Source organism: Mytilus trossulus, chromosome 3 (assembly GCF_036588685.1).
Source record: "Mytilus trossulus isolate FHL-02 chromosome 3, PNRI_Mtr1.1.1.hap1, whole genome shotgun sequence".
Taxonomy (NCBI): domain Eukaryota; kingdom Metazoa; phylum Mollusca; class Bivalvia; order Mytilida; family Mytilidae; genus Mytilus; species Mytilus trossulus.
Genome location: NC_086375.1, coordinates 11247538 through 11273467, shown reverse-complemented (window position 1 = coordinate 11273467; position 25930 = coordinate 11247538). Strand labels below are relative to the sequence as shown.

The window sequence follows — 25930 nt, the reverse complement described above, 5'->3', positions numbered from 1 at the left end:
TTATTGCTGTTAATAGTTTATCTCTATCTATAATAATATTCAAGATAATATCAAAAACAGCAAAATTTCCTTAAAATTATCAATTCAGGGGTAGCAACCCAACAACGGGTTGTCCGATTCATCTTAAGATTTCAGGGCAGATAGATCTAGACCTGATCAACAATTTAACTCCTTGTCAGATTTGCTTGAAATGCTTTGGTTACTTGAGTTATAAGCCAAAAACTGCATTTTACCCCTATAATCTATTTGTAGCCGTGGCGGGCTGGCGGCCATCTTGGTTGGTTGGCCCGGTCAACGGACACATTTTTAAAACTAGATACCCCAATTGTGATTGTGGCCAAGTTTGGTTTAATTTGGCCCAGTAGTTTTAGAGAAGATTTTTGTAAAAGTCAACAACAGACGACGCACGACGACAAATGAAAAGTAATGGGAAAAGCTCACTTGGCCCGAAAATACAGTAGTCCATTTTTTCTGCAACTTCAACATGTCCTAGACCAAGGACTAAGAAGTTGTTTTTACATTTTCTTTTGTTACCTATTCTGACATCAGACTAATACTTCTTTTAAACAGAGTTTTAATGTGTGTATTAGTGTGTTTTTTTCTTCTTTCTAGATTGGCTCGAGGTAGCAGTTGATCTCACTAAACATGTTTTACCCTGTCACATTTTTGCATGTCCCAAGTCAGGAGGTCCGAGCCTTTTGTCTTTGTTTGTCTTGTATGATTTTTTAATTTTAGTTCATGAAGTTTAGTTTGACATCCCTTTTCACTGAAATAACACACATTTTAGTTTAAGGGCCCGCTGAAGCCTGCCTCTTCCAGGATTATCTCACGGTGTTTAAGACCCATTGGTGGTCTTTGACTGTTTTTGCTCTTTGGTTGGGTTGTTGTCTCTTTAATGCTTTCCCATTTCCATTCTCAATTTTAGTCCACACATTGCAGAAAACATTTAGCTAAACAATAATTGTCCCATATACACTGAATATCAAAACAGAAAAATTAACAGAAAGATTTTTTTATTGAAAATAGACATATAAAATGCTCATTTGTATATAAATGTGAAGTGACAATATAAAAGCAAGCTTGATTTTCTCTTATATTAAAGATTACAAAACTGTCAAAAGCATAAACAGATCATTAATCATATTTCAAAGAGATTTCTTCCTGACAATATTACAGTATATTAAACTACAATGTAATTAGAAAATAAGTAAAAAAGATTATTTGCTTTAAGGACATTTGTTAAAACACCAAAAAAGAATTGTTAAAAAGTTATGTTTATCTGAACACTACAATGTATATTAATAATAACATAGTTTCATTATACAAATATGATCTTGCTGATATAAATCCATATTATGCATTTCTAACAATTACCAATTCTAGCTAACAAGCATTTACAGTATAATCTTTTAGTAAACTTTGATATTATTCAAAGCTATAAAAAGTTAGATAACCAACATTCTTTTACCAGTTAGTTCCACACAATTCCGACATTTTCACTAGGCACTCTAAATACCGATCAAGAAAAAAATGCAGTCGTGTTAAATTAATACACTAATGAAAATCAATTAAAGATTGTAATTTGTCCATTCATACATTAGGAAAGTAAAAACAACCATCCCATTCATCTCAAATCTGACTTTCAAAAATAACAACAAACACATGTAAACCAAAATGTACAAGTAACATGTCTAGTAAAGTTATTTTCCGGAATAAAAAAAATATCATTGTGTTATTTTTTTGTATAAAATAAATATGCACACTTGCCTTCAGATTTTAAATTAAATCTGAGCTCTATTTCTTAAATTTGGATATTGGTAAATCTTGCTCTACTGACAATTTGGAAACATAATTTGCTGTTGCAATTGTCTCAGAATTTTACTTTCCTTTTAACCATGGTAGGGAAGCATATTATTATTTTGATTTTAGCAAGTTTCTTTTCAAATAAGGCAAGTAGTCATATATTATAGGAGAAAATGATGCTTCATCTTAAAAATGCATGTGTCTCTAATAATCAATTTGAATTGTCTACAGAAAAATGTTAAATTGCTCCATCCTATGGAACACATATATGTACATAACAATATCATAGTAAACGTAACAAATGTTTAACAAAACAAATATTATTTTCTGAGATTTGGTCAACATTAAACAAAGTTGTGCAAGTGATACATAGTAATAATATACAGTACACACAAGATGAGCTAGTAAAACATCACCCATGCCTTGGTGGGGAATTTTACAATACATTGATTTAAACTAAATCCTCTTGTGTATACTGTAAGATAGGGGTAACACCCTCTACAATCAATACTAAAACATGTTTTAACTACTAAATGTAAGGTTCGGAAATATTGCTTTCATCAAATTTGGGGGAGATTTTTTAAGTTTGTTTTATTATAGAAAGTGTACAATTAATTGAGTGATTACCTCCCTTACATAATGTTTATTTTGGAATGAGGAAAAAAATATCATAGATGTCCTTGTTTAGATTGTTCATGCTCTTAATCAACTATTTCAGCTGGAATTTCAATACATAGAATGTCTTTATTGTTCTCATCCAGAAGCTCCCATTCTACTACAAGTTGCAACTGAAATATATATATAAAGAATAATCATGCAAGGTAAAATCAAGTACATCAAACAACTTCCTGTGTGGTTTTTCTACTTAGATAAAATAAACAAAATAATCATGTCAATTATACTAGTATATAAATTACAATTTCCTGTGTACATTTTTAACTGGAGTTTATGTGTTTGTGTAATTATAAAGTTGCTTCATTTAGAACTTCTAATTATTAGTTAAAACTATTTTAGTTTATCAGTGACATCAACTAAATTATGTACAAATATCTTCAACATGCATGTATCCAAGAACTTCATACCAGGAAGTTTACTTCTGAACACCTTCCCCTTCAATTTCAAAATGTAACAGGTTAGATTTGAAATTGCTAAAGCCACGAAACTAGAAATTCAGATTGAGGAATCAACAATTTGCTATTTCATGAGAAATATATTATATTGAAGACAAATAATGCATTAAATTATTTTTTACAATAAAATAATAAAAACATTGTAAAATCTTAAATTGTGATATTACTAAAATAACTTACATTTGGATAACTGCTTTTAATGGGAATGGTATTATTGTAAACGTAGTTCTTTCCCTTTGTCAAAGGACAGGTTAGACCACTATTATGACATCCATCCACATTTGGTGGTGTAAATGGAACTGGTATGTAGCTAATTACACCATGGACATTTGCTGTTACCTTTGTATACCCCTCTCCTGAAAACAAACATATTTTTTATATAGATAAGATCGTTGATTTTCCAATTTAAATGGTTTTACATTTACTAATTTTTTGGGGCTCTTTATGTAGCTTGCTGTTTGGTGTGAGCCAAGGCTTCGTATTGAAGGCTGTACCTTGACCTATAATGGTTTACTTTTATAAATTATTTGGATGGAGAGTTGGCACTCATACCACATCTTCCTATATCTATTGATATAAATTTAACTTCATGGCATCAACTATACCTTGATACATGTGTACTGTATTAAAGAAGTGATTAATAGATTGTTGCCTGCTTATCCATTGACATAATCAGGAAGCACAAATAAAATTCACAACACTGGGCTGGTCAATACTCATATAACCAGCAGGGTTTTGCTAACCCTGTATATATAATGTATGAAAATCAGCAAGAAAATTACAAATGTATTTGTGATACATGTACACTTTTCTCTCAGTTTTAAACAGGTATAAATTTGATCCAAATTGTTGTCTTAGATGAATTCCCGATGGCATTAGTTTAGATTAACCTGTTGTATTATTCAAAAGTATATATAATATACAATGTATCCATTGATTATACCTGCAGTAAATGATATTGACATAGCAGCACTTGATCCTTTCTTCAGCTTACAAGGGGGAGCATCACATCCTGGAATAACTACATTTGTTACTTTAGATGATCCACCTGAAATAAAAACAACGGCAATTTGTTAAAAGACAACAAAAATGTTTGTTTCCCCAATTACAGACATGAAGGGAAATGTGGATGGGTTGATACTCAATTGTGTATTCTTTCATTTTTTAAGCTACCTTCATTTTCTTCATTCTTTACAAAATTTGCCTTTTATCTGTTATTGATCATATTTTAGAACCCTGGTCTCCCCTTTTCCTTATTAATTGGATTTTTTTTTACCATATTGTGAAGTTTTCCATATTCTATAAACACCTTTCAAAACCCTAGGCAAAACCCTGTTGGTAGCTAAAATTATTTGGTAGATGTTATAGGGAAATGCTTTTTTATTTTGGAAGTGTCAATATTATGCCTGTTACAGTAAGTACAATCCATACCTGGGACTACAGATATCAGACGATCTGAAATGGACCACCCACATTTCAAATGTAACTAAGAAAGTAAATTCTACAATAGGCTTTCTTAGACCGATCTAAGATTTTGCCCAAAAGACTGGAAGAAAACAGCATAAATGTATATGTAAATTTCATGAGTGAGATCTACGATGGAATATGGGGCAATTGTATGTGACCCTTATACATCAAACAACATCAACCGTTACCAATTAGAAAGAATCCAAAGAAGAGCAGCCTGATTCATCACAGGGGACTATAAATCAAGAGAAGAAGGATCATTCACCAAAATGCTAACAGTGCTTGAACTTGAAAACCTACAGTCCAGAAGAACAAGCCAAAGACTAGTATTTCTATACAAAGTGGTTGAGGGTTTAATTTGGTCCCAGCTATCAAACCTGACAAATTTTTGGTAAAAAGCAAAACCACAAGGACAATCAAACAGTCACCCTTTGTAGACTTTGAAGGCACAAACATAGTTAACAACTCAGTAAAAAACAACTCTAAGGGAATTGAAACTACAAACTGTAAAACTGAGCAATTTTAGAACTCATTTTTTGTCAAGACTGTGTTCACTAGAACCAACTGGAAGAAGACATTTATAGTGTGCGCCAAGTCAGTTGACCAGAAATAATAACAATTTTCTTGCAACATATTTTTTTGAAGTTGTGTGTTCATGATTTCTTATTCTGTGAATGCTAAGATAAATAAAGTAACATGCATGTGAAAAATAATCATGCAATTTTCTGCAGAGCGAGACAGATGCCTGATTGTGATACTGATTGATAGTGATATTATTTACAAAACTCACTTTTACAAGTATGGAACGGTGTTTTTCCTGAGCTAAAATCTACAGACATACACACAACCAGGATAACAGCAGCTATAAATTTGTCCATTTTGTTCGGTGAAAATAGTTTATACAATTTCCTTCTTGACAACTTCAATCCTGTGATACACTCAACTCACGTGACAGTCGTACGATTTTCCAAAGATCGTTCTGTTGCAAACTCGAATTACAATGGGTGAGCTCGCACCTTTCCAAAAGTCGTCCCACAGTAAACTCGCACCACACTAAAATGACATGATGGCGATTTACGTACTAAAAGAAATGATGATGTTATTCCATTCCTAACTTTCTAACCGAATGAACTTGATAAGAAAGGGACTTTGCTTACTCATATAAGAATAACATTTACTTTTAAGAAGGCTTCACATGATAATCGTTCTAGTTCTTTGCCTATATCTGCGAAATTTCAATTCATGTGGAATACTATTTAATTGTATAAAGAAGAAAAAAATTGTGAATGTATTGCTTAATAAGTTAATAAAATCTATTTTCCCATATTTTATTTAAAATTTCTATCTCATAGATTTCTTTTTATTCACAATGATGTGTTTTTTCTTCATGAACAATCTATAAAAAAAATTACTAGTATTAGTAGTTTTGCCACGATTCACAAAGTTACAATTCAGCTCGAATCAAAGGTAACAAAGAAGCACAATTTGTGCCTATAGGAATATCTAAGCCCTGTTAAATAATTGTAATACCTTGCAGAACGCATGCACTTATCAATAAATGTTTGAATATCAGTAGTCCTTTGCTCAATGTTGTCAAGAAAAAGTTGAGCTTTTGCTCTAGCTTCAGTATTACTTTTTTTACATGATTTCTCATCACGGCCGAAATGATCGTAACGTCTAGTACTTGCATGTGCCATATCTGTTAGTGGTTTGCATAATAATGTTCCCAAACAAGCAACCCCAAACAGAGCACAGTATATACAGTAAGCTCCTTCTTGTGAAGGTAAGTACACTAGCCCATCATAGCGATTTAGGCAATTCAGCTGAAACAGTCTGTTCTTCCTGCATATTTTTTTATAGGAAAGTTGTAGTTTATTCCAGGTTGGAAATGATTTCTTATCAAATTAAATTTCTCTTCGTTTGTTAATTTATGTGTTGATTGTTTTACAAAACCAATGTCGTTTGTACTTATATGTAAGTCGGGTTTTTTATTTTTATTTGTATTAATGCTAGGTCCTTACAAGTCGTTGGTACACCAGAGGGGCTGATTTTTTGCGTTTCCTGAAGGAAAGAGGGTATAAGGTACTAACAATTTTGAAAGAACGAAACTTTTAGACAAACAGATGATGGAACGGGGTTATTCATTCAATATAGAATATTTATGTGACTTTAAAACTTTAAAATTATTTTTGAATTTTGGCATCACGGTAAAAAAATATTATTGGTTATTTTAGTTATTTTACAATTTTTAAAAATTTAGATAAACGTAATGTAAAAAAAGGTATAAATGACCTGCTAAAACATCTAAGATTGAAGACTGTCTCTTCATTTTTACACCTTAAAATCAAATAAATCGACCAAGTAATTAGCGATTGTTGATTACATGATCATTGTATAAACATACCTGTTAAGTGGAGGTACATGTATTTAGCCTTAAGGTAAGTAATGACAACTTTATGACTGGTGATTACGATAGACAAATTGATTTGATCGAATTTATTTTTCAAAATGTTCAAGGTGCACCATTTTTTGGTACATGGTTTACCATTCTTGCAAACCCAGGGGTGGTCACCGGCACCGGGTGACCACCCCCTGGATCCGCCTCTGCTTAATAGTTTTTGTCGATTTAAACGTACGTGCTTCCAGTTGGTATATCTGGCATAAAAGAGCTGCAGAGGTGACAACTATATAAATCCAAAGGACACTTTATTCAAATGAGAGAAAGTCTGTTTGATAGGGTTGAGTGGAAGTTTAGTGTACAGAGTCAAGCAGTCCTAATTATCAACGATTTTAATACAGACCTGTTTAAACATGTGATCTAAAAATTCAAAAGAATTATTGACTAAGGGACGACATCAAAGTTCAATGAAGGATAACAAACTTAATTCATATAGTTTTTTCAATGACCCCCCTACCCCCATCTTAACTTAATTTGGGAAAAATTGATTGACCAATGAGGATATATATAAAATCAATGCCAATTTAACAAAACTTGCAAAACTTTTGACCACCCACCCCCAAACTATTTGAATTAAGTTTTTTTTTTATCCTTCATTTATTTTTTGATGTCGTCCCTAAGGCTCCGTGTTGAAGACCATACTTTGAGCTATAATCATTTACCTTTACAAATTGTGGCTTGGATTGAGAGTTGTCTCATTGGCTTTTAAAACCACATCTTCTCGGTATATGTATATGTGTAGTCTAATTATCCAATACCAGAGGAGACATTTAATTAGCTGAAATAGGTCGGGTAGTGACATGATTGTTAACTACAAATGTATTTGATTCTCCATGCAAATAGCGCAGGTTCTTGATTCTTTACATGTTCAGTGTAACATTCTCTTGACACTACCACCATTTTGTTGGCTGCTTTGTCGTCTGACGCGTACAAAAAACGCGTTCTTAGTTCTGAAGGTTGTAAAGGGGGGGGGGGGGGGGAATGATTTAAATAATTCAAGAACGAACTTAAAGACGTACTTAAAAATAAGGAATAACCAGGAACATATTTATACTGTTCCCAGGACTTTTTTTCTTATTCCCGTTCTTATTCTTATTGTAACCTGATTCTCATTCTTATCTTAGTATTCTAGCTTACACATGATCATACATTGTTTTAAAAATATACATCATAGTCTGTGTTTCTTTTCTCTCCATTGTAAATATTGATTTATTGTATTCAAATCATTGTAATCATTTTGTAATCAGTTTGTACTAAATTTAACTTGTGATTATTCTGCCTATAATGGGCTTCTTTAATATTGACAATAAGATATATTTGATTTCAGATTTCTGTCCCAGAAAGTCGGTATAAAGGGAATTTAGATAAAATAGAAATCATATTAATTGTTTGAATTAAAATTTTCATCTCAAATATAATGTCTTTACATAACAAAACAGTAAATATTATAGATCTACTTATGTATGCAAAGCTCACCCGTATGTTTTTTTTTAGTATTATTTTATTTTGGGTCGAGGTCTTTTTGGGTCGAGATACTTTTATTCGCCCTGTAAACAAGATGCAGATCTAACCAAAACCCGAAATGGGAAGATAATGTAGGAATACTAAAATGATGTCTTGTATCCAACTCCCGTGATTCGTGTTAGTGTTTACCATGTAAACGTCAAGTAAAAACTAAAAGTCATATAATTTCATACAAAATTAAATATTAAGCATGCTGATCCAGTGACACACACTTGTTTCTATCTGTGGTGCATGGCCATGGGCATATAAGTCATATATACATTATTTTTGGGACTGAGAGTGAATAATTTATACTAACACTATGCTTTTTATGTTTATAAGACACTAAACTATGCTATAAATGATGTTAATTTCAATAAATATTACATCATTTGAATAAATAAAAAAATGTTCTGGAAGGCGATGCCTCCCTCTTTTTATTCAGATAATACACCTTATTGCTAATCCCGACTGACCCGACCACTTGAACTTTTGACGTCAACAACAATCACTTTTCCATTATTGTGTCAGATATTTTGTTTTACGACGTAAAAAATTTACGGGAACCTATGTGATATTCAGGAATGGCGGACATTTAATAGCGATAAAGTGTATAGGCTCCTACGGCTACACCTTATCACTATTTGGAAATCTGTGTCTGTTGAACAAAGAAGCGTCTCTCGAACCATTGAAGTCGTACAACAATCCCTTTTCTATTGTGGTGTCAGATATTTTATTTTCTCTAATTCTTCATCAATTTATCCCTATCTGCAACCATTTTATAACAAAATTTAATCAATTTGTGGTTCATTTGATCTCAGTTCTTCATTTGTCAACATCTGATTATGATGTAAAATTTTCTTCCTTTCCTCTGAATTTCCTATTGTGACGGCATGAAAAAAGGCGACCATGCCTGATGACATCACACAGAAAGAACACATCTTTTTGCAGATCACTCGAAAAGAAAAATTTTGCCTGCTTATTATTCGAAAATCAATAGAGAAACAGGTTCCACCACCAAAGAGCCTTTCGTTTTAAATTTGAAAATTTAACTGTCTGGAGTGGATAAATATCGTATCAAACTTGATGCAGTGGTAGAATCTATATTTATGAATTCAAACTTTAAGGGAACCTTTGTGGTGTCCAGTAATGGCGAAATAATGACGATAAGTTGTACTGCAAAGCACCTGCCTTTTAGATAAGCTAGGCATGTATTTGTATCTTTATTTACACAATGCATTAAATAACTTAGAGCCTGTCAATTTATACCAGACCAGGACAGGAAACCTATAATTTTACTCAATATCGCTCTTGTATGTACAACATAATTGGTTTTAATGAAAGAAATCTCTATATTACTAAAAATTATTACACCAGTGATTTTGATATTACAAACTAGTCAAAACATATACTAAATTTTATCCTCAGCCTACAAGGACATCATTCATAAATATAAATCAATATGCAGACATCTTATACTTCAGTTATCTCACCTCAAATCTTTTATGGTAATATTCTTTATTAAGCACAAAAATGTCAGCATCACCTAAAAAAAAAAAAGAGGAAACATTGCATTAATAACAGATAAAAACAAGTATATAAATCCAGGTATAATGATCAGATTATTAGAATTAAAAAAAGATATTATTTAACTAAATGCAACAAACTTGATAACTACATCCAAAAATCATAATATGTTCATAGATTATAATATTCTAGATCCCACCTTCAAATTTGATCTTATTATTTTTTAGGTGTGTCAAAGATGTATCATACGTGATAATGACCAGCCAGTACACACTGTCAACTTGTAAAGATTTAATTAACCTGCTCTGAGTATTAAAAATATAAATAGAACACTGCTTAATTTCATTTTATTGATGTTTTTTTTAATGATATAAAACATTCTAATTCAGAAAGATGATGGAATATAACTTGTTGGAAGATAGGGACAGTACTGTAAGAGAATTACAAAGTTATCTCAAAGAATGCCAGAATGAAGTTACACATATCCTGGAGTATGTAGGATGGACACCAGAGCACTTTATAAAGGTATCATACTCCACAGGAATCAAAAATTCTATAAATGATTAGGTATAGGTGATTTTTGATAGTTGGCCAAATTAAATGATCTGTGAGATGCCCCCATACCTTATTATTCATAGAATTTCCAATTGCAGTGCTTAATACACTACAGATGGTTGATTTTGTCATTTAAAATCTAACAATCAATCTTAGAGGACAGACAGTACAGTTTTGATCAACTTATTCAACTTTTTATGAATGCCTAAAACTTGTATAACTTGTATGATACTACCCCAATAAGTGGTGTGGGCCAATCATTGTCAGCCTACTGATAACATGATTTGAGATATTTTTACTGTGTAAAACAGGAGTTTCTGTTTTATTATTCCTTAGAATCGTTCACTTTTATTTAGAACATTTTCCCATTTTGATGAAAGATCTATTAATGTGTTTACTATAGTAAAACTGTGAGGTCAAAATTGTAAGTATGGGGGGAATTGTAAGCCTGGAGATTTTGTAAATGTCCAGTACTCTTTAAAAGAAGCTTTAAATTTCATATAAAACATTAAAAAAAAGAAGTCATGTCTTCTCTGACTGTTCATGACGTTAAAATACTAAATACCTGGGATGTGTTTTAGTTGATTTTAGTCTCTGATGCATGCTTTTTATTATTAATTGTTTTTGGCTTTTAACTAGCTGTCAGAAACTGTGAGTATTCTCAAATCGTATTTTCTTGTTAATTTCGAAATACTGTTTATAATGTTTTTTTGTTATTTAAATTAATATAGATCTTGTCTATATACCAGCTTTGATTATTTGGAATATCTACTAATTTTGGTTTCATGGTTTATTTAAGTCAGCTATACCGTGTGATACGTTTTTAGATTGATCACTTGACAACTTCCTGTTTACCGAACACTTGTATGATTTTACACATGATAGCCAAGTTGAAAATTTTCGTCACATTTTTCTCAGGAACTACAATACAAGGATTTCTGAAATTTGGTTTCAGGGTTTATCTAAATCAGCTATACCGTGTGATGCGTTTTCAGATTGATCACTTGACAACTTCCTGTTAACTGAACACTTGTATGATTTTACACATGATAGGCAAGTTGAAAATTTTCGTCACATTTTTCTATGGAACTTCAATACAAGGATTTCTGAAATTTGGTTTCAGGGTTTATCTTAGTCAGCTATAACGTGTGATGCATTTTCAGATTGATTGGTTTCAAGGTTTATCTAAGTCAGCTATACTGTGTGATGTGTTTTCAGATTCATCACTTGACAACTTCCTGTTTACCGAACACTTGTATGATTTTACACATGATAGCCAAGTTGAAAATTTTCGTCACATTTTTCTCAGGAACTACAATACAAGGATTTCTGAAATTTGGTTTCAGGGTTTATCTAAATCAGCTATACCGTGTGATGCGTTTTCAGATTGATCACTTGACAACTTCCTGTTAACTGAACACTTGTATGATTTTACACATGATAGGCAAGTTGAAAATTTTCGTCACATTTTTCTATGGAACTTCAATACAAGGATTTCTGAAATTTGGTTTCAGGGTTTATCTTAGTCAGCTATAACGTGTGATGCATTTTCAGATTGATTGGTTTCAAGGTTTATCTAAGTCAGCTATACTGTGTGATGTGTTTTCAGATTCATCACTTGACAACTTCCTGTTTACCGAACACTTGTATGATTTTACACATGATAGCCAAGTTGAAAATTTCGTCACATTTTTCTCAGGAACTACAATACAAGGATTTCTGGAATTTGGTTTCAGGGTTTATCTAAGTCAGCTATACCATGTGATGCGTTTTCAGATTCATCACTTGACAACTTCCTGTTTACAGAACACTTGTATGATTTTACACATGATAGCCAAGTTGAAAATTTTCGTCACATTTTTCTATGGAACTTCAATACAAGGATTTCTGAAATTTGGTTTCAGGGTTTATCTTAGTCAGCTATAACGTGTGATGCATTTTCAGATTGATTGGTTTCAAGGTTTATCTAAGTCAGCTATACTGTGTGATGTGTTTTCAGATTCATCACTTGACAACTTCCTGTTTACCGAACACTTGTATGATTTTACACATGATAGCCAAGTTGAAAATTTCGTCACATTTTTCTCAGGAACTACAATACAAGGATTTCTGAAATTTGGTTTCAGGGTTTATCTAAGACAGCTATACCATGTGATGCGTTTTCAGATTCATCACTTGACAACTTCCTGTTTACAGAACACTTGTATGATTTTACACATGATAGCCAAGTTGAAAATTTTCGTCACATTTTTCTCAGGAACTGCAACACAAGGATTTCTGAAATTTGGTTTCAGGGTTTATCTTAGTCAGCTTTACTGTGTGATGCTTTTTCAGATTCATCACTCGACAACTTCCTGTTTACCGAACACTTGCATATTTTTACACTATTAATATTATCCACTTGCGGCGGGGGTATCATCAGTGAGCAGTAGCTCGCAGTTCCACTTGTTTAATATTATTTTAAAAATCCCAAGTATAGAATCAGTTGAGTGTCACAGGCTCTTGAGAGCCTCTAGTTTTCAAAAGTGAATATTTTCAAAGGGTTAAGTATTTCATGGTAGTGTCTTGTCATCGCTTTGTTTGGACTTGTTTGTTTGCTTTTTGGCCCCGATTGTTTGTCTCTAATATTTTATTAACTGTGCATTTGCATTCAAGTATCGCAGATCAAATTTATTTGTTTATAGTGTGCTAATTTACGTTTTTTGATTGAGTTAAGCCTTCCAATTGATATTTTATTGTGTGGATTTCTATCTAGTGATGTTATGCTATTGTTTCAGAAAAAGGGAGAAAGTTTAGTACCATTAAAACGCGTAATCCCGTTGCAAATGTTTGCATCTGTCCTAAGTTAGGAATCTGATGTACAGTAGTTGTCGTTTGTTTATGTAATATATACGTGTTTTTTGTTTCTCGTTATTCATATAGATTAAACTGTTGGTTTTCCTGTTTGAATGGTTTTACACTAGTAATTTTGGGGCCCTTTACAGCTTTTTGTTTGGTGTGAGCCAAGGCTCCGTGTTGAAGGCCATATGTTGGCCTATAATGGTTTACTTTTATAAATTGTTATTTGGATGGAGAGGTGTCTCATTGGCACTCACACCTAATCTTCCTATATCTAATTAATGATATATTTTATGAATAAATGTTGAATAATACATACCTGTCAACTAACCCGTTTTCTGCGGGTGTGACCCGAGATTTTCACAATTCTGAGAGATCACCCGGGACACCTGCCGGGTCATTGAAATCACCCGGGAATTCCGAAAATGACCCGATTTCACCCGTATTTCTTAGTCTTGAGATTGAATTCTTTTGAAATACCGTCAAATTCGTAATTCTTCCATGAACAGGAAGTTCATCTAGCTATGTAAACTGTCAAATTAAGTGACCCATTAAGTGCATGGCTTTACTTGACAGCTTTGGTGTCAAACACACTGTTAATTAACACCAATTACCTTAGCTTTAGGTCGTAAATAAATTGCTCTATTTGTTTACAAACATATTTCAAATAGAGTTAGAGTTACTTCCCCTAATTTGTCACCATTCAAAATTATTCCTTATATTTACGTTTTATGGGTGAAAAAGATAAAATGATAAAAATATAGAATTCAAATACATTTTGAAAAATAACTTTTCATTATTTTAATACCTTTATACAATTTTTTTAAAAAAATTGAAAATTATTTTTTACATTTATACTGCCTTTACAGTGACTTGACTGTTAGTGTTGGTCTCCACCAATTTCAACTCATTCAAAATTTTAACCCATTTGCAATTTGTTTTATTAAACCAAATTGTTCAACTGGTCAGAATATTTAACAAATTGTTCAGTCAAAATGTGAAAGTGCAAGGTGATGAAATAAAACATACTTACAATCCTATAAGACTTTAACTCCACTTTATTGATGTTGTGAAAATTTTAGTCTATCAGTTTGTATAGGTATATTATAGTCATTACCATGCTTAAGGTGAAATTGTTTATTTTGAATAGCTATAAAAATGTCCAAACTAAGCTTTCATATAGTTTTTCTTTCTAAAAGTATTCTATATTCATAAATAAAACAAATTGCAATTTGATCAAAATTTTGAATGAGTTGCAATTGGTGGATAGCAACACTAACAGTCAAGTCACTGTAACTGTATTACTATATTTTATCTTAGTTTTGTTTTCTACTTTGTGGAGAGTTTTTTTGGCCGACCGTGCAAGGGCTGTATAGCCAGTCAAGGTCGTTAAAAACTTCCATTTGTTTGTGGAGAGTTTCTATGTTTAGGAAGACTACAGAGCCAAATGTCTTAGACATTTTAAATTACATATGAAAAAAAATTCTAATATCTAATCATCACAAAAAGTAGTAAAGAACATAAGACTGTATTACACAAATTTATTAAAATCTTTAAAAGTGCAATGAAATAATAATTAATAAGAATAAAATGACTTAACCAAGTGAACATGCATTGATGTTTTGGTATCTTCCATATACATAATAAGAAAATGTACCATAAATACTGAAATTCAGCTCGAAAAAGTTCATACGCGTTATGACCTGAGATTTGATTCTTCAATGCAGGTCATGACCTGCATTTTCATCGTCACAGGTTGACAGGTATGATAATATTTTTTTTCTATACAGAAAATGATTTACATTACTATGTTTTCATTTATTGTTCATGAGTACCAATTTTCTTGTACATGTATTGAGAAATGCCTGTGTTTTCGTTTATATTTGATTTCATGATTTTGCTGAAGTCTGCATGCATACAAGCCTATAGAAAATTTGCAATTTGTTGAACAATAGAATTCGTAGTTCACCTGTATCCCCCATTATCAACGAAAACTGGTATCCAAAGAATATTCATGAATTAAAATTTTATGTTTGTTATTTTATTTGTTGTAGCAAGATGATATTGTTTCCTGCTCATTTGACAGCAGTCACAGAATGCCCAGGAAAGATCTGACAAAACATGAAGAAAAATGTGAACTATTGTTTGTTGGATACAGAAAAGAAGACTTGGTAATTTTAGTGATAAAATAAAAATTGCTTAAGGTGGTACCTAACTGACTCTACAGGGAGATAACTCTGTAAAATCTGCTTAACGTTTAAATTATATTGTGTTGTAAAGGGAATAATAAGCTTCTAAATGACCAAAATAAGTGTTTGTCAAACTGCTATATAACCAGTGTAATTTTTCTGATTGAATGGTTGATTCAAATTTTTTGAAATTTTTATATTTTTGTCAAAGGGTAAAAATAAATACTTTGTCAAAATTTTAAGAAAATTAAACGAGCCAAATTAATTTTAGTTAAAGTGTTAGGTACCACCTTAAATATTACTGTTCATGTTAGACAGGAATTTGTTTACACTTGAAATTGGTTTAAAAAAACATTGAATGCCTGTCATTAAACAAGAGTTACAAATGTATGCATGTATAGGCATATTTGTGGTTTTCACTATACTTAATGATTTTTTTTCTTTTTTTACTATTACACTTATGCTGAACTAGCTACGATCTCTGATTATGACATTTTCTGACAGATTGATAGATTTTTGCATTTTTGGTAAGGCATGTAAGATTTTTTAGTCTTGTATGATGTCCCCTTGTTGATATTTGTGGTAATTAACATGTTGATATAGAAAATCATGAATTACAAAGTTTGAAAATTTATTGATGCATTTATGCACAAAAATGTTGAATGGCATTGTCTACAAATGTAAGTCAAGGTCAGATTTTTTGAAAAAACAGTTAAAGTTCCTTTTAATTAATGAGTTACACAAGTTGACGAGAGATTGTTTGGAGTAATTGATGTTATTGAACTATATTGCTTACAAAAACGTCATATTATTAACATTGTGACATTGAATATAAATAGGAAAATGCATATCTGTGAAAGTTTCTATTGAAAATCAGAATTAAAGAACTTTATGTAAGCATTGAATATGAATAGAAAAATGCGTATCTGTGAAAGTCTTCTATTAGAAATTGGAATAAAAAGTAATTTATGTAAGCCAATTATTCAAATGTACAATTGGTTTTTTTAAGGCTGATGTAATTGGATATACACAAGACCCAACAAGTAGCAGTGTACACATTGGTAAGTAAAAACAGCATAAATATAGCATTGACAGTTCAATATTATATTATAGATAACAAAGAACACTGCTGTCCCTTTATTTACAACTTGTTCTATGATATTAAGAAATGATTGTGTGTATAATATGCATGTCTACATAGTTTTCTAGATTTTAAAAATTCACAAGTTTTAAGTCATTTAGCTCAAAACACATCAAAACATTGGATTTAACCTGGTATTAGGCTTGCTTAACATAATAATAATAATAATAAATTCTTTATTTAAAGAGGGTAAACTCAGTTAGTTATAATAAACTAATCTTCCCTGAGGCCCTCAAAAAAGTTCTTCTCATTGGTGGTCTTTGACTGTTCTTCTGGCGTATTAAAATTTTGAACTTCTTGCCTTTTGTTGGCTGTTGTTCGTGTGTTTCTTTGTAAAGTGTGTTCTCCAATTTATTTATATTGTTGTCCTGTGGTGTTGTGTTGTCGTTGATGTTATATTTCACATTGGCCAGAAAAAAGGAAGGTTTGGTATGCCTCAAAACCAGGTTCAACAATAATTTTAAAATCAGAGATTCACAAATAAATTGCAAACCTATTTTTTTATCCAACTATTGAATTGAACAGTATTCTAACACGGTTAAATGAAAATATAACAACCAGGCTTAATTAAGTTCAAAATTTCCACCAATTGAAGATTTTCATATTTATGTAAGTTATACATTTTTTCTAATGCATAAAAGGCAGTAGAATATATGAGGGTTAGATGGGGGGTCTGTTATTCTGTAAACATTTAATTATCACTCCTTTTTTCTCTAATCTTCAAAAAATTAACCCCTTTTTTCTAATCTTCAAAAAAATAGACAACACATTTCTGTAATCTTTATTTTTTTTTGCCCGTTATTCTCTTATCTTCATTTTTTTAGGGCATTTTTCTTAAATCATATAACCTCATCCAAACTCTCATATATAAAAAAAATCATTAAGAGGGTCAGTTGTATATAATTCAAATGAAAATTACCATGGTACATTGTAGTTTTATATATTTATGAACACAATTTCTACCCTTTCTTCATTTGAATTGAGGAAAATTATCCTTCAGTATAACACAATAACCTATCAAAAGTGGAATATGACACAAATAGTGTAAAAATATAATTTCTAGATACTGTAAATTCAGAAATTAATGCGAGGTTTTTATTATTGCGAAAAATGTGACTGAGTTGTAAACGCAATAATTCAAACTCACATGGTGAAATACTTTATATGAATTAAACAGGATTTTTCTGAAAATCGTAAAAATTAAAATTGCATTTAAGTCTAAAATGACAAAATTGTTAATAAATGCACGCAATAATTTCTGAATTTACAGTATAGTAAGATGTGGTGTGAGTGCCAATGAGACAAATCTCCGTCCAAATAACAATTTATAAAAGTAAACCATTATAGGTCAATGTACGGCCTTCAACACAGAGCCTTGGCTCACACCAAACAAGAAGCTATAAAGGGCCCCAAAATTACTATTGAAAAACCATTCAAATGGGAAAACCAACGGTCTAATCTATATATAAAATGAGAAAACGAGAAACATGTATAAATAGTTTTGATTATCTCCCCTAGAATATAACTTGTTATCTTAGTGGGCCAAATTTCAGCTTCATTGATTAATTTATAATTTAGATTCAGGTTCCCAACCCAGAATAAGGGGGAGGTTCCAACTATATGTCCCCATTCAAATGCATTGATCGTTCCAAAAAATAAGGGGGTGAGTTCATGTTTATTTTGGGGTACAAATGTAAACAATAAAGTCATCCAATCCATGAGGGGGGATAGGAGGGTGTTTTTAAGCTTGGGATTTCAGGATTGACCCTTTCAGGATCTGGGAATTAATTTTTTTCGAATTCTGGGACCTCAGGATTTTGTGTTTTTAAGCCTGGGATTTCGAGATCAGGTGTTTTTTAGCCTTGGATTTCAGGATCAGGACCCCTCTTACCCCCTCTCATCAATAAGTTCCTCAACCACCATAAAAATGTTCATTCATTATCAGTTCTTCTTATACATTATTTCAGACAGAGAAACCATGAACAGAGTATTAAGAGACCACCATGTACAGAATCATTCAAGTATGTATAAACAATATCAGCTGATCTTCAAAACATTTTAATCAAAGTGCTTGTAAGCACTGTGAAGGGTAAAGATTGCTTCAATTTATCTGTGGGAAGTAAGATTAAATATTGCTTTGTACAAAGCATTGGTTGTAGTTATTCATCTACAGTTCTGAGCAAAGGAAGATAAATCCAATTTCAAAAGATGACTTTAACAATGACATCAGTTATATAATTAGATCAGATATAAGATTACTGCACCTTGCAAAAGTTATGTAATTTCCTAGACAAGTGTTACATCATTTTGTGACTTGGATATCTGAGTATATATTACATTGATATATTTCTGTAAATGTTCATGGATAGGATGTTATGATCAATGCACTATATTTTGTGTTTCAAAAAGGTAGTGATAAGTCTTGGAAGATTTTGGTTTTAAGTCAGTGCCATAGGGTTTTGATTACATTTCATGCAATCTTGACCCAAAAACAACATCAGTGATAAAAACAAACATAAACAAAAAAGTTCTTGAATGAAAGAAATGATGACCTAATTAAAGGATATTTCAATTTACCTTTTGAAGGAACAACACTTAATTTAGTGCTTGTAGATTGTGTAGGTTAATATGTGCAATCTTATTCAGGTATGCAATTGAAATAATCAAATGTTTTTGAATTCCTCTGCCTATATTGTAAACTTATTTGTAAATATTTATTTAGATGCTAAAACATTTTCACATATATATGATAAAATTTGGTGTATTTTTAGCTCACCTTTCCTAAAAGGAAATGAGAGCTTTTGCCATCACTTGGCGTCCGTCGTCGTAAACTATTTCAAAGATCTTCTCCTCTGAAACTACTGAACCAATTACAACCAAACTTTAGCTGAATGATCCTTAGGGTATCTAGAATAAAGAATGTGTTTATTTTCCATTTTGTGAAAAAACATGGCCGCCATGGCTAAAAATAGAACATGGGGGTAAAATGCAGTTTTTGGCTTATATCTCAAAAACTCCAGCATTTAGAGCAAATAAGACAAGAAGTTAAAGTATTTATTTGGTCAAGGTCAACCTGTCTTGAAATTTTCAGCTGAATTGGGTGACTGGTTTTTCAGGTATAATGCCCCTGAATTGATGATTTTAAAGAAATTTTGCAGTTTTTGGTTATTATTTTGAATATTATTATAGATACAGATAAACTATTAATAGCAAAAATGTTAAGCAAAGTAAGATCTACAAGTAAGACAATTTGACCAAAATTGTCAATTGACCCCTTAAGGAGTTATTGCCCTTTAAAGACTTTTTTCACAATTTGTTCATCATGTTGACTTACTTTAAAAAATCTTCTCCTTTGAAACTGCTGTATCAATTTCAGCCAAACTTAGGCTAAATGAGTTTCAGAGTATCTAGTATAAATTTTATATTTTATTTCCTCGTATGTCAAGCTCCTATGGCTAAAATAGAACATAGGAGAAAATGATTTTTTTTTTTTGCTTTTGAAGAAAATAGGAAGATTCAATGAACATTTAAATAAATTGAAAAGCCAAAATAATCATTGATGAGAGATTTAACCAAAAGTTAAGGTGAGCGATTCAGGCTCTTGAGAGCCTCTTGTTTTTAAGTACCATTTTAGAATATTTTTTTCAACAATCTAGCACATTAAAAAAAAACTTAATGATACAGGGTCTTAAAGTAGAAAGTTTAGTTTTCACAGAATGAAATTATCTTGAAATTCTGGTCTTTGCAAACATTTAATAACTCCATAGTTTTTTGTATCAGCAACGCTTTATATCATCACAATTGTGGCACAGTGTCATATACTTTGAGACTCATAAGGAACATTGAGCAAGAAAAGTGATTTAGTAAGAATTAGATTCTACATAAACAAAGCAGCAAATCTTATTGAAAATGAAAATGCTTTACAAGTTTAAAAATATGCAAAAATTGTACATATACATGTACTACTGAGGATTCATTATAATTTGTTGATACCAATTTTTGTGGGATTTGTGGGAACAGGTGAACCATGAATTCATGGAATTACATAAATTCAATAGGCTTTGAAATCATATATATATCAACGAATATGCAAGTTTTCAGCAATCCACGAAAAAATTAATACCCACGAAAATAAATGAATCCACAATATTAAAAATAGCAAATCTGTGTACAAACACATAAATAAGCACAATTACAATTATATGACTTGAAAGCCATGTCAATTTTATTATAAGCTGAAAGGTATAATTGAACGGAAAATAAGGAAATATTAATCTAAGATGTAATTTTTTAAAGATTAATCTTCCGTTTATTTTTTATCAGTATTTTTTGCACAAGATAAAGTACCTTTGACCCCAAATGAGGTGACAGTTCAATTGACGCCAGCTGAGAGAGCAGCTATTCACAACTATGTAGTGGAGAAAGCTAAGAATGAGAGGAGACTGAACAGCCATGAATCAGATCAGTTCTTATCCACGGATTTACAAGACATGATCAAGCAAAAAGATGCATGTGAGTATTAAATTTATTGGAATGTAGAAATTTTTCTTCCATCTGTGGATACATAACCCCTTCAAACTGGGGATATGTTGAAAAAGCAAATATTTTTAAAGAGTTCTTGATGAATGCTAGTGTTAGCAACTATTTAAAATTAATATTTAAAAAGATCTATTTCAATTATGTTGAAGATAGATTGTTTGTCTTCTTGTTAAATTTGGTCACAACTGATGATAATATGTCACTTTCATACAGTTTCTTTTGAATATGAGAAAAACAAATTATTCAAGGTTTAAAGGTTTAAATCATAGTCTTAGATTATATACTTTATTTTTCATGGTAAAAACTTTGTTTTCAGTGGATAGAAACAAGCCTAAAAGCTATATGGAATACTTGGCACAACAAAGAGATTATAAACGTAGGAGACAGTCTTACAGGGCAAAGAATGTACATATAACAAGGAAATCTTACACTGAGGTATGTCAAAATATGTAAATAATGTTTTATAAACCTACACACGAGTAAATAAACTCATAGATATCAGGACTAAATTTTGTATCTACGCTAGACACGCGTTTCGTCTACAAAAGACTCATCAGTGACGCTCGAATCCAAAAAAGTTAAAAAGGCCAAATAAAGTACAAATTTGAAGAGCATTGAGGACCAAAATTCCTAAAAGTTTTGCCAAAAAGTTCTGTTGGTCAAAGAATACATTTTATATTAAAATGAATCATGTATCATTTAGAAATATTCAGTATAACAATAATACAACTGCACAAAATACTATAGGTTATCTGACCAAAGAAATTGCTAATTTATGAAGGTTGCTTTGGTGTTCACATAAATTAAATAAGAGAAAAATGTGTTTTGTTCTGAATCATTATTTAATTGTTAGAACTTGGTTTTGAAAGTTTATCTTCTCAGTTCACACAAAATGTGTTGTACATTCCAATATGTTTTCCCTCCTTTTTCTAAACAATCGATGTAAAGGATTCTAAATTATGTAAATCATCCCAAAAATTTTAACCACCATATTTTAATTTGATTTGTTTATTTAGATTATCAGGGAAGTGATAGAAAATCAGACAGAATATGTGGCCATGTTGAGACAAGAAGAAGCTGAAGCAAAACCAAGGTAAACAATTTGATGTTTTGTTTGGAACTTAATTTTTATACCTTTTAAAAGAAGGAATATAAAAATATTTTGGACTGCACAACAGACCATATCAACCACCAGCACACAACTCCTCTGAAGAAAGATGCACTAATAAAAAAACACGACACGCTCCATATAGTCTGATTTGGTACATTTTCACACTCTGTTGTGAAGATAAACAAGTTTTATTTGTTCAATTGAGGTAATTGAACAAATACCCTTTCTCAATCTAAATAAAATGTTGAGTTGCACCATAGAAATTTTCCAGATATTTGATTCTTACAATCTTTAAACAGTAATCTCATACTGTTTTCTTCACAGGTTACATTTTAAAAAACATAGGCTAAATTTGTTCCTTTATCTCTGTCTTTATCATAATTATATACCAGACAATTTGAATTTTATATGTGTCAATCATAAAAACTTTGCTACAATATAAGCAAGTAATTCAGAAATTTCAATTTTCAGTGGAGAACAATGTTTCTTATTCGGATTTTTACCCAGATGATCTTTTTTTTTTGTGGTTCAGTCATTGCAAAGCATGGTATTCTAGGAAAGTCAATATTCTTATTAATGCAAAGATCAGTGCAATAATATAGGGTTATTGCTTGAATATTGGGGAATATTGTCTTAAGTAGAATTTTATATTGCACTAGCTTGAAAGTGCAATATTTGTTCTATGAGGGACAGTATTCCCCAATATTCCAGCAATAACCCTTTTAATTTATTGTATAGCAATATAATATTTGAAAGTAAAAATTGTTTTAAACTGAGGTTTTGTCGTTGGTGACGTTATGAATTTTGAAGATTTATTGCACTAGTGCAATAATTATAGATTATCGTTGATTATCTTAATGAGATTGATTTTCTCGCTTGAGCTGGTACAGCAAAAGTGAGAAAAGCAATCAAGTTGAGATGATCAATGATAATCTGTTTATCGCTATTTTACCTATGACGACGCGCGTTGTCAATTTCAATGTCAATTTCTTTAGCAAAGTCACGTGGCCTCCTTATTTTCTAGCGATAATTTTTCCATCTCAAGCTAGAAGCATGATATGAAAATTATCACAAAAAAGGATCAAAGGAAAAATGCACAAAATAGCGATAATGGAATTTATTGCACACTAACTTTTGGTTACTTTCTATGGGAAATAATATATTGCTAAACAATAATAAATTATCTAAAAAGTATATAAAAGTGAAAAACTATACTGATAGTCAATAAGTATCTAGTACCAGCAGGTATGGTAAATATGTTTCTTCCATTTGCAGTTCTAGTAGGCTAGGAGAAAAACATGATGAATCAGATGAACTAGATGATGACGAAAAAGAAGATATCAAAGATAAGGACCATAGAGGAAGAAGTAAAGTGAAAAAGAAGAAGAAACACAAGAAACACAAACATAAACATTCAAATAAATCTGCTTCCAGGTCAAGGAGTAGGTCAAGGTCTGAGAGTAGATCAAGATACAGGTCAAGGTCAAGGCAATAGTCATTTATTGTATCTCATATAGCTCACTTTTAATACTTGAACATAAATGTCATTGTCATCAGTCTGTTTTTTGTTAGAAGGGTAACTTTAAAATGATGTTTGCTTTATAGAAACTGCAAGAAAACATGATTTGACATGGTTATAGATTGAATTAAATTTGAATGTTTTTTTTAATAAATTTTCAATATCATAAGTGACCCTTATTTCTTTCTCATACAACATTTATGCAAGTTAAAACAAATTTGTGAAAGCAGCATCAAGTAATTTGTGTAATTTGCCAAGGGATGACCTATCAGTGGCAATCTTATGGCAAAGGTTTTTGACCCAGCACCAGAATTGGAATCTTCAATTATAAATTGATAAGAGTTATTCCCCTTCCTTGAAAATATTTCTAGTTTCTAGCAATTGAAGGGCAGTAGTATGAAATACATTATCATTAAATACTTCAATATAAAAAAAATCCAAATTAATAACTTAGTCTTGATGGTGGTATGACAATAAAGAGACCTTTAAATAAAATAAGGATATTTTTTAATCTGAAATATGTAAATTTAACAGACGAACTACTGCATCCTACTCTGGCTATCTTATCACAGGGAACCAGTAAAACTGCCGAAGAATGGAAATAATACAAATTTTTGTTTTGATAAGTGCTTTATACATATATCTATGTGTGTACAGATTCATATGTATGATGAAATGTCTGTTAATAATATCTTTGCTATAAAACTTTGTTATTGGTTCTGGAAGTACTTTTTTGTTTTTGTAATTTTCACATTGTCATTTAACACATGTCATTTGTTTTACATCATTGTACTCAATTACATTTTTTATAAGAATCGTTTCTATGTTCGTTTGTCTGTTTTGCTAGTAAATGTACACAATGAATAAAATTTCAAAGCAAATTTCTTGTGTATGATTATTCCATTAAAAGGCTGTTGTAATTTGAGAAAGAAGGAAAAAACAAATAGTTAAACAAACATGGAATGATAAGATGATTGTGAAGATTTTAGACAGCTTTGTGACATTGGGAAAGTTATATATGTCAATAAACAACTTTCAAGATATGTCCTTCACCAGAATTTTTTTTATGAATTATACTCCCTTTATGACGTCATTTATCAGATAGGGCACCTGTATCCCTACACTATTAAATTTCATCGACATCTTAGTGATGTCATTGTGCCAAATAAACTAGAAATAATGTAGGTACTTAATCATAATCCTCTGATGACAGCAGTGCTGATTGTCAATTATAAGATTATTTCCTGCAATATAGCATGTTTTTCCAACCCCTGCTCAACATTGAAATGGAAGTGACGATGCCCCTTAACACACAAATAATGTAAACTTAAGTTTTTGACTGAAATGCATTGAACTTAGTTTTCTATTCTGTATTTGTACAGAAGGAGAGCTAAAATCATTACACTGCAAACTAACTTCATTTATAATATAGGATCATCTAAGTAAGAATCAACGAACAAATTTTGGTATGCTCAGCTACCTTAGATTGGAGAAATGTTGAAGTACTAGAAATTTGTGAATTATTACAAATTTTTTGGAAAAATATATTGAAAAGGTCTGCATCTATGAGAAATTAGAAAGGCCAAGAATATGTGTCTAAAACTGATTTCAACAATGAGTGTCCTACTCACAGGAATTCAACTTTGATCATTGAACACTACAAAGAGGTCAAGGTTGGATGAATGGTCCAACAGAAATGTACATCATACAACAAACCAAATATATATTTAACCTGTCTGGAGATGGGTTGCACATTGGAGTTTAAATAATGTAAGGATATCTAGTAGGAGTTGCACATGACACAAACTTTTCTTTGTGCAGCATTCATTGACAAACATTTCATTGCCTCTGGCAGATGAGAAACTGACTTGAGAGTGAACCTTGAAAATTGGTTTAAAGATAGAAAACCTCTAATACCTTTTAATCATTCTATTGACCACTGTCACTAGTAATAAATGAGAAATTCACATATGCATGATAACTTAAAGTTAAGTGGCATATAGATCACCTATGTTCTTTCTTCCTTTATTTTGTAACCAAACATTGGCAGCGACTTTTTTAAATGTCTGTACTGATGGCTAAAGATTAAAGATGCATTTTGTAAAGTTCAACTATTTTTTGGTGTTTTCCTAAGACTTTGAAGATTGCAT

The 25930-nt window shown here is 31.2% G+C and overlaps 2 protein-coding genes across 3 annotated transcripts; one reads left to right on the top strand and one right to left on the bottom strand.

The window, feature by feature from the left end:
* Positions 1-996: 996 nt before the first annotated feature.
* LOC134710155 (NPC intracellular cholesterol transporter 2-like) lies at positions 997-5286 on the bottom strand. Its single transcript, XM_063570371.1, has 4 exons — positions 5191-5286; positions 3877-3981; positions 3114-3289; positions 997-2591 (listed from the first exon to the last, which is right to left on the bottom strand). Exons 1-4 carry the CDS (start codon positions 5276-5278, stop codon positions 2505-2507), a joined length of 456 nt encoding a protein of 151 aa, XP_063426441.1. The 5' UTR covers positions 5279-5286; the 3' UTR covers positions 997-2504.
* Positions 5287-8417: 3131 nt separating this feature from the next.
* On the top strand, positions 8418-24639 carry LOC134710154 (U11/U12 small nuclear ribonucleoprotein 48 kDa protein-like). Of its 2 annotated transcripts, none has more exons than XM_063570370.1 (9): positions 8418-8499; positions 10278-10413; positions 15336-15452; positions 16480-16531; positions 18579-18632; positions 20935-21123; positions 21467-21585; positions 22167-22243; positions 23543-24639. In XM_063570370.1, the coding sequence occupies exons 2-9, from the start codon at positions 10282-10284 to the stop codon at positions 23754-23756; spliced, it is 954 nt and encodes a 317-aa protein (XP_063426440.1). In that variant the 5' UTR covers positions 8418-8499; positions 10278-10281; the 3' UTR covers positions 23757-24639. The 2 variants fall into 2 exon arrangements, with proteins under 2 accessions (XP_063426440.1, XP_063426439.1); XM_063570369.1 differs by having other exon boundaries at positions 23537-24635.
* Positions 24640-25930: the final 1291 nt, after the last annotated feature.

Coding starts and splice junctions, on each gene's coding strand:
- LOC134710155 (XM_063570371.1), bottom strand. CDS start 5,278: ATGGACAAATTTATAGCTGCTGTTATCCTGGTTGTGTGTATGTCTGTA. Junction 3,982..5,190: donor ACCGTTCCATACTTGTAAAA/GTGAGTTTTGTA, acceptor TTTTTATTTCAG/GTGGATCATCTAAAGTAACA. Junction 3,290..3,876: donor GTCAATATCATTTACTGCAG/GTATAATCAATG, acceptor GTTTGTTTTCAG/GAGAGGGGTATACAAAGGTA.
- LOC134710154 (XM_063570369.1), top strand. CDS start 10,282: ATGATGGAATATAACTTGTTGGAAGATAGGGACAGTACTGTAAGAGAA. Junction 21,586..22,166: donor CAAGGAAATCTTACACTGAG/GTATGTCAAAAT, acceptor TTGTTTATTTAG/ATTATCAGGGAAGTGATAGA. Junction 22,244..23,536: donor GAAGCTGAAGCAAAACCAAG/GTAAACAATTTG, acceptor TTCCATTTGCAG/TTCTAGTAGGCTAGGAGAAA.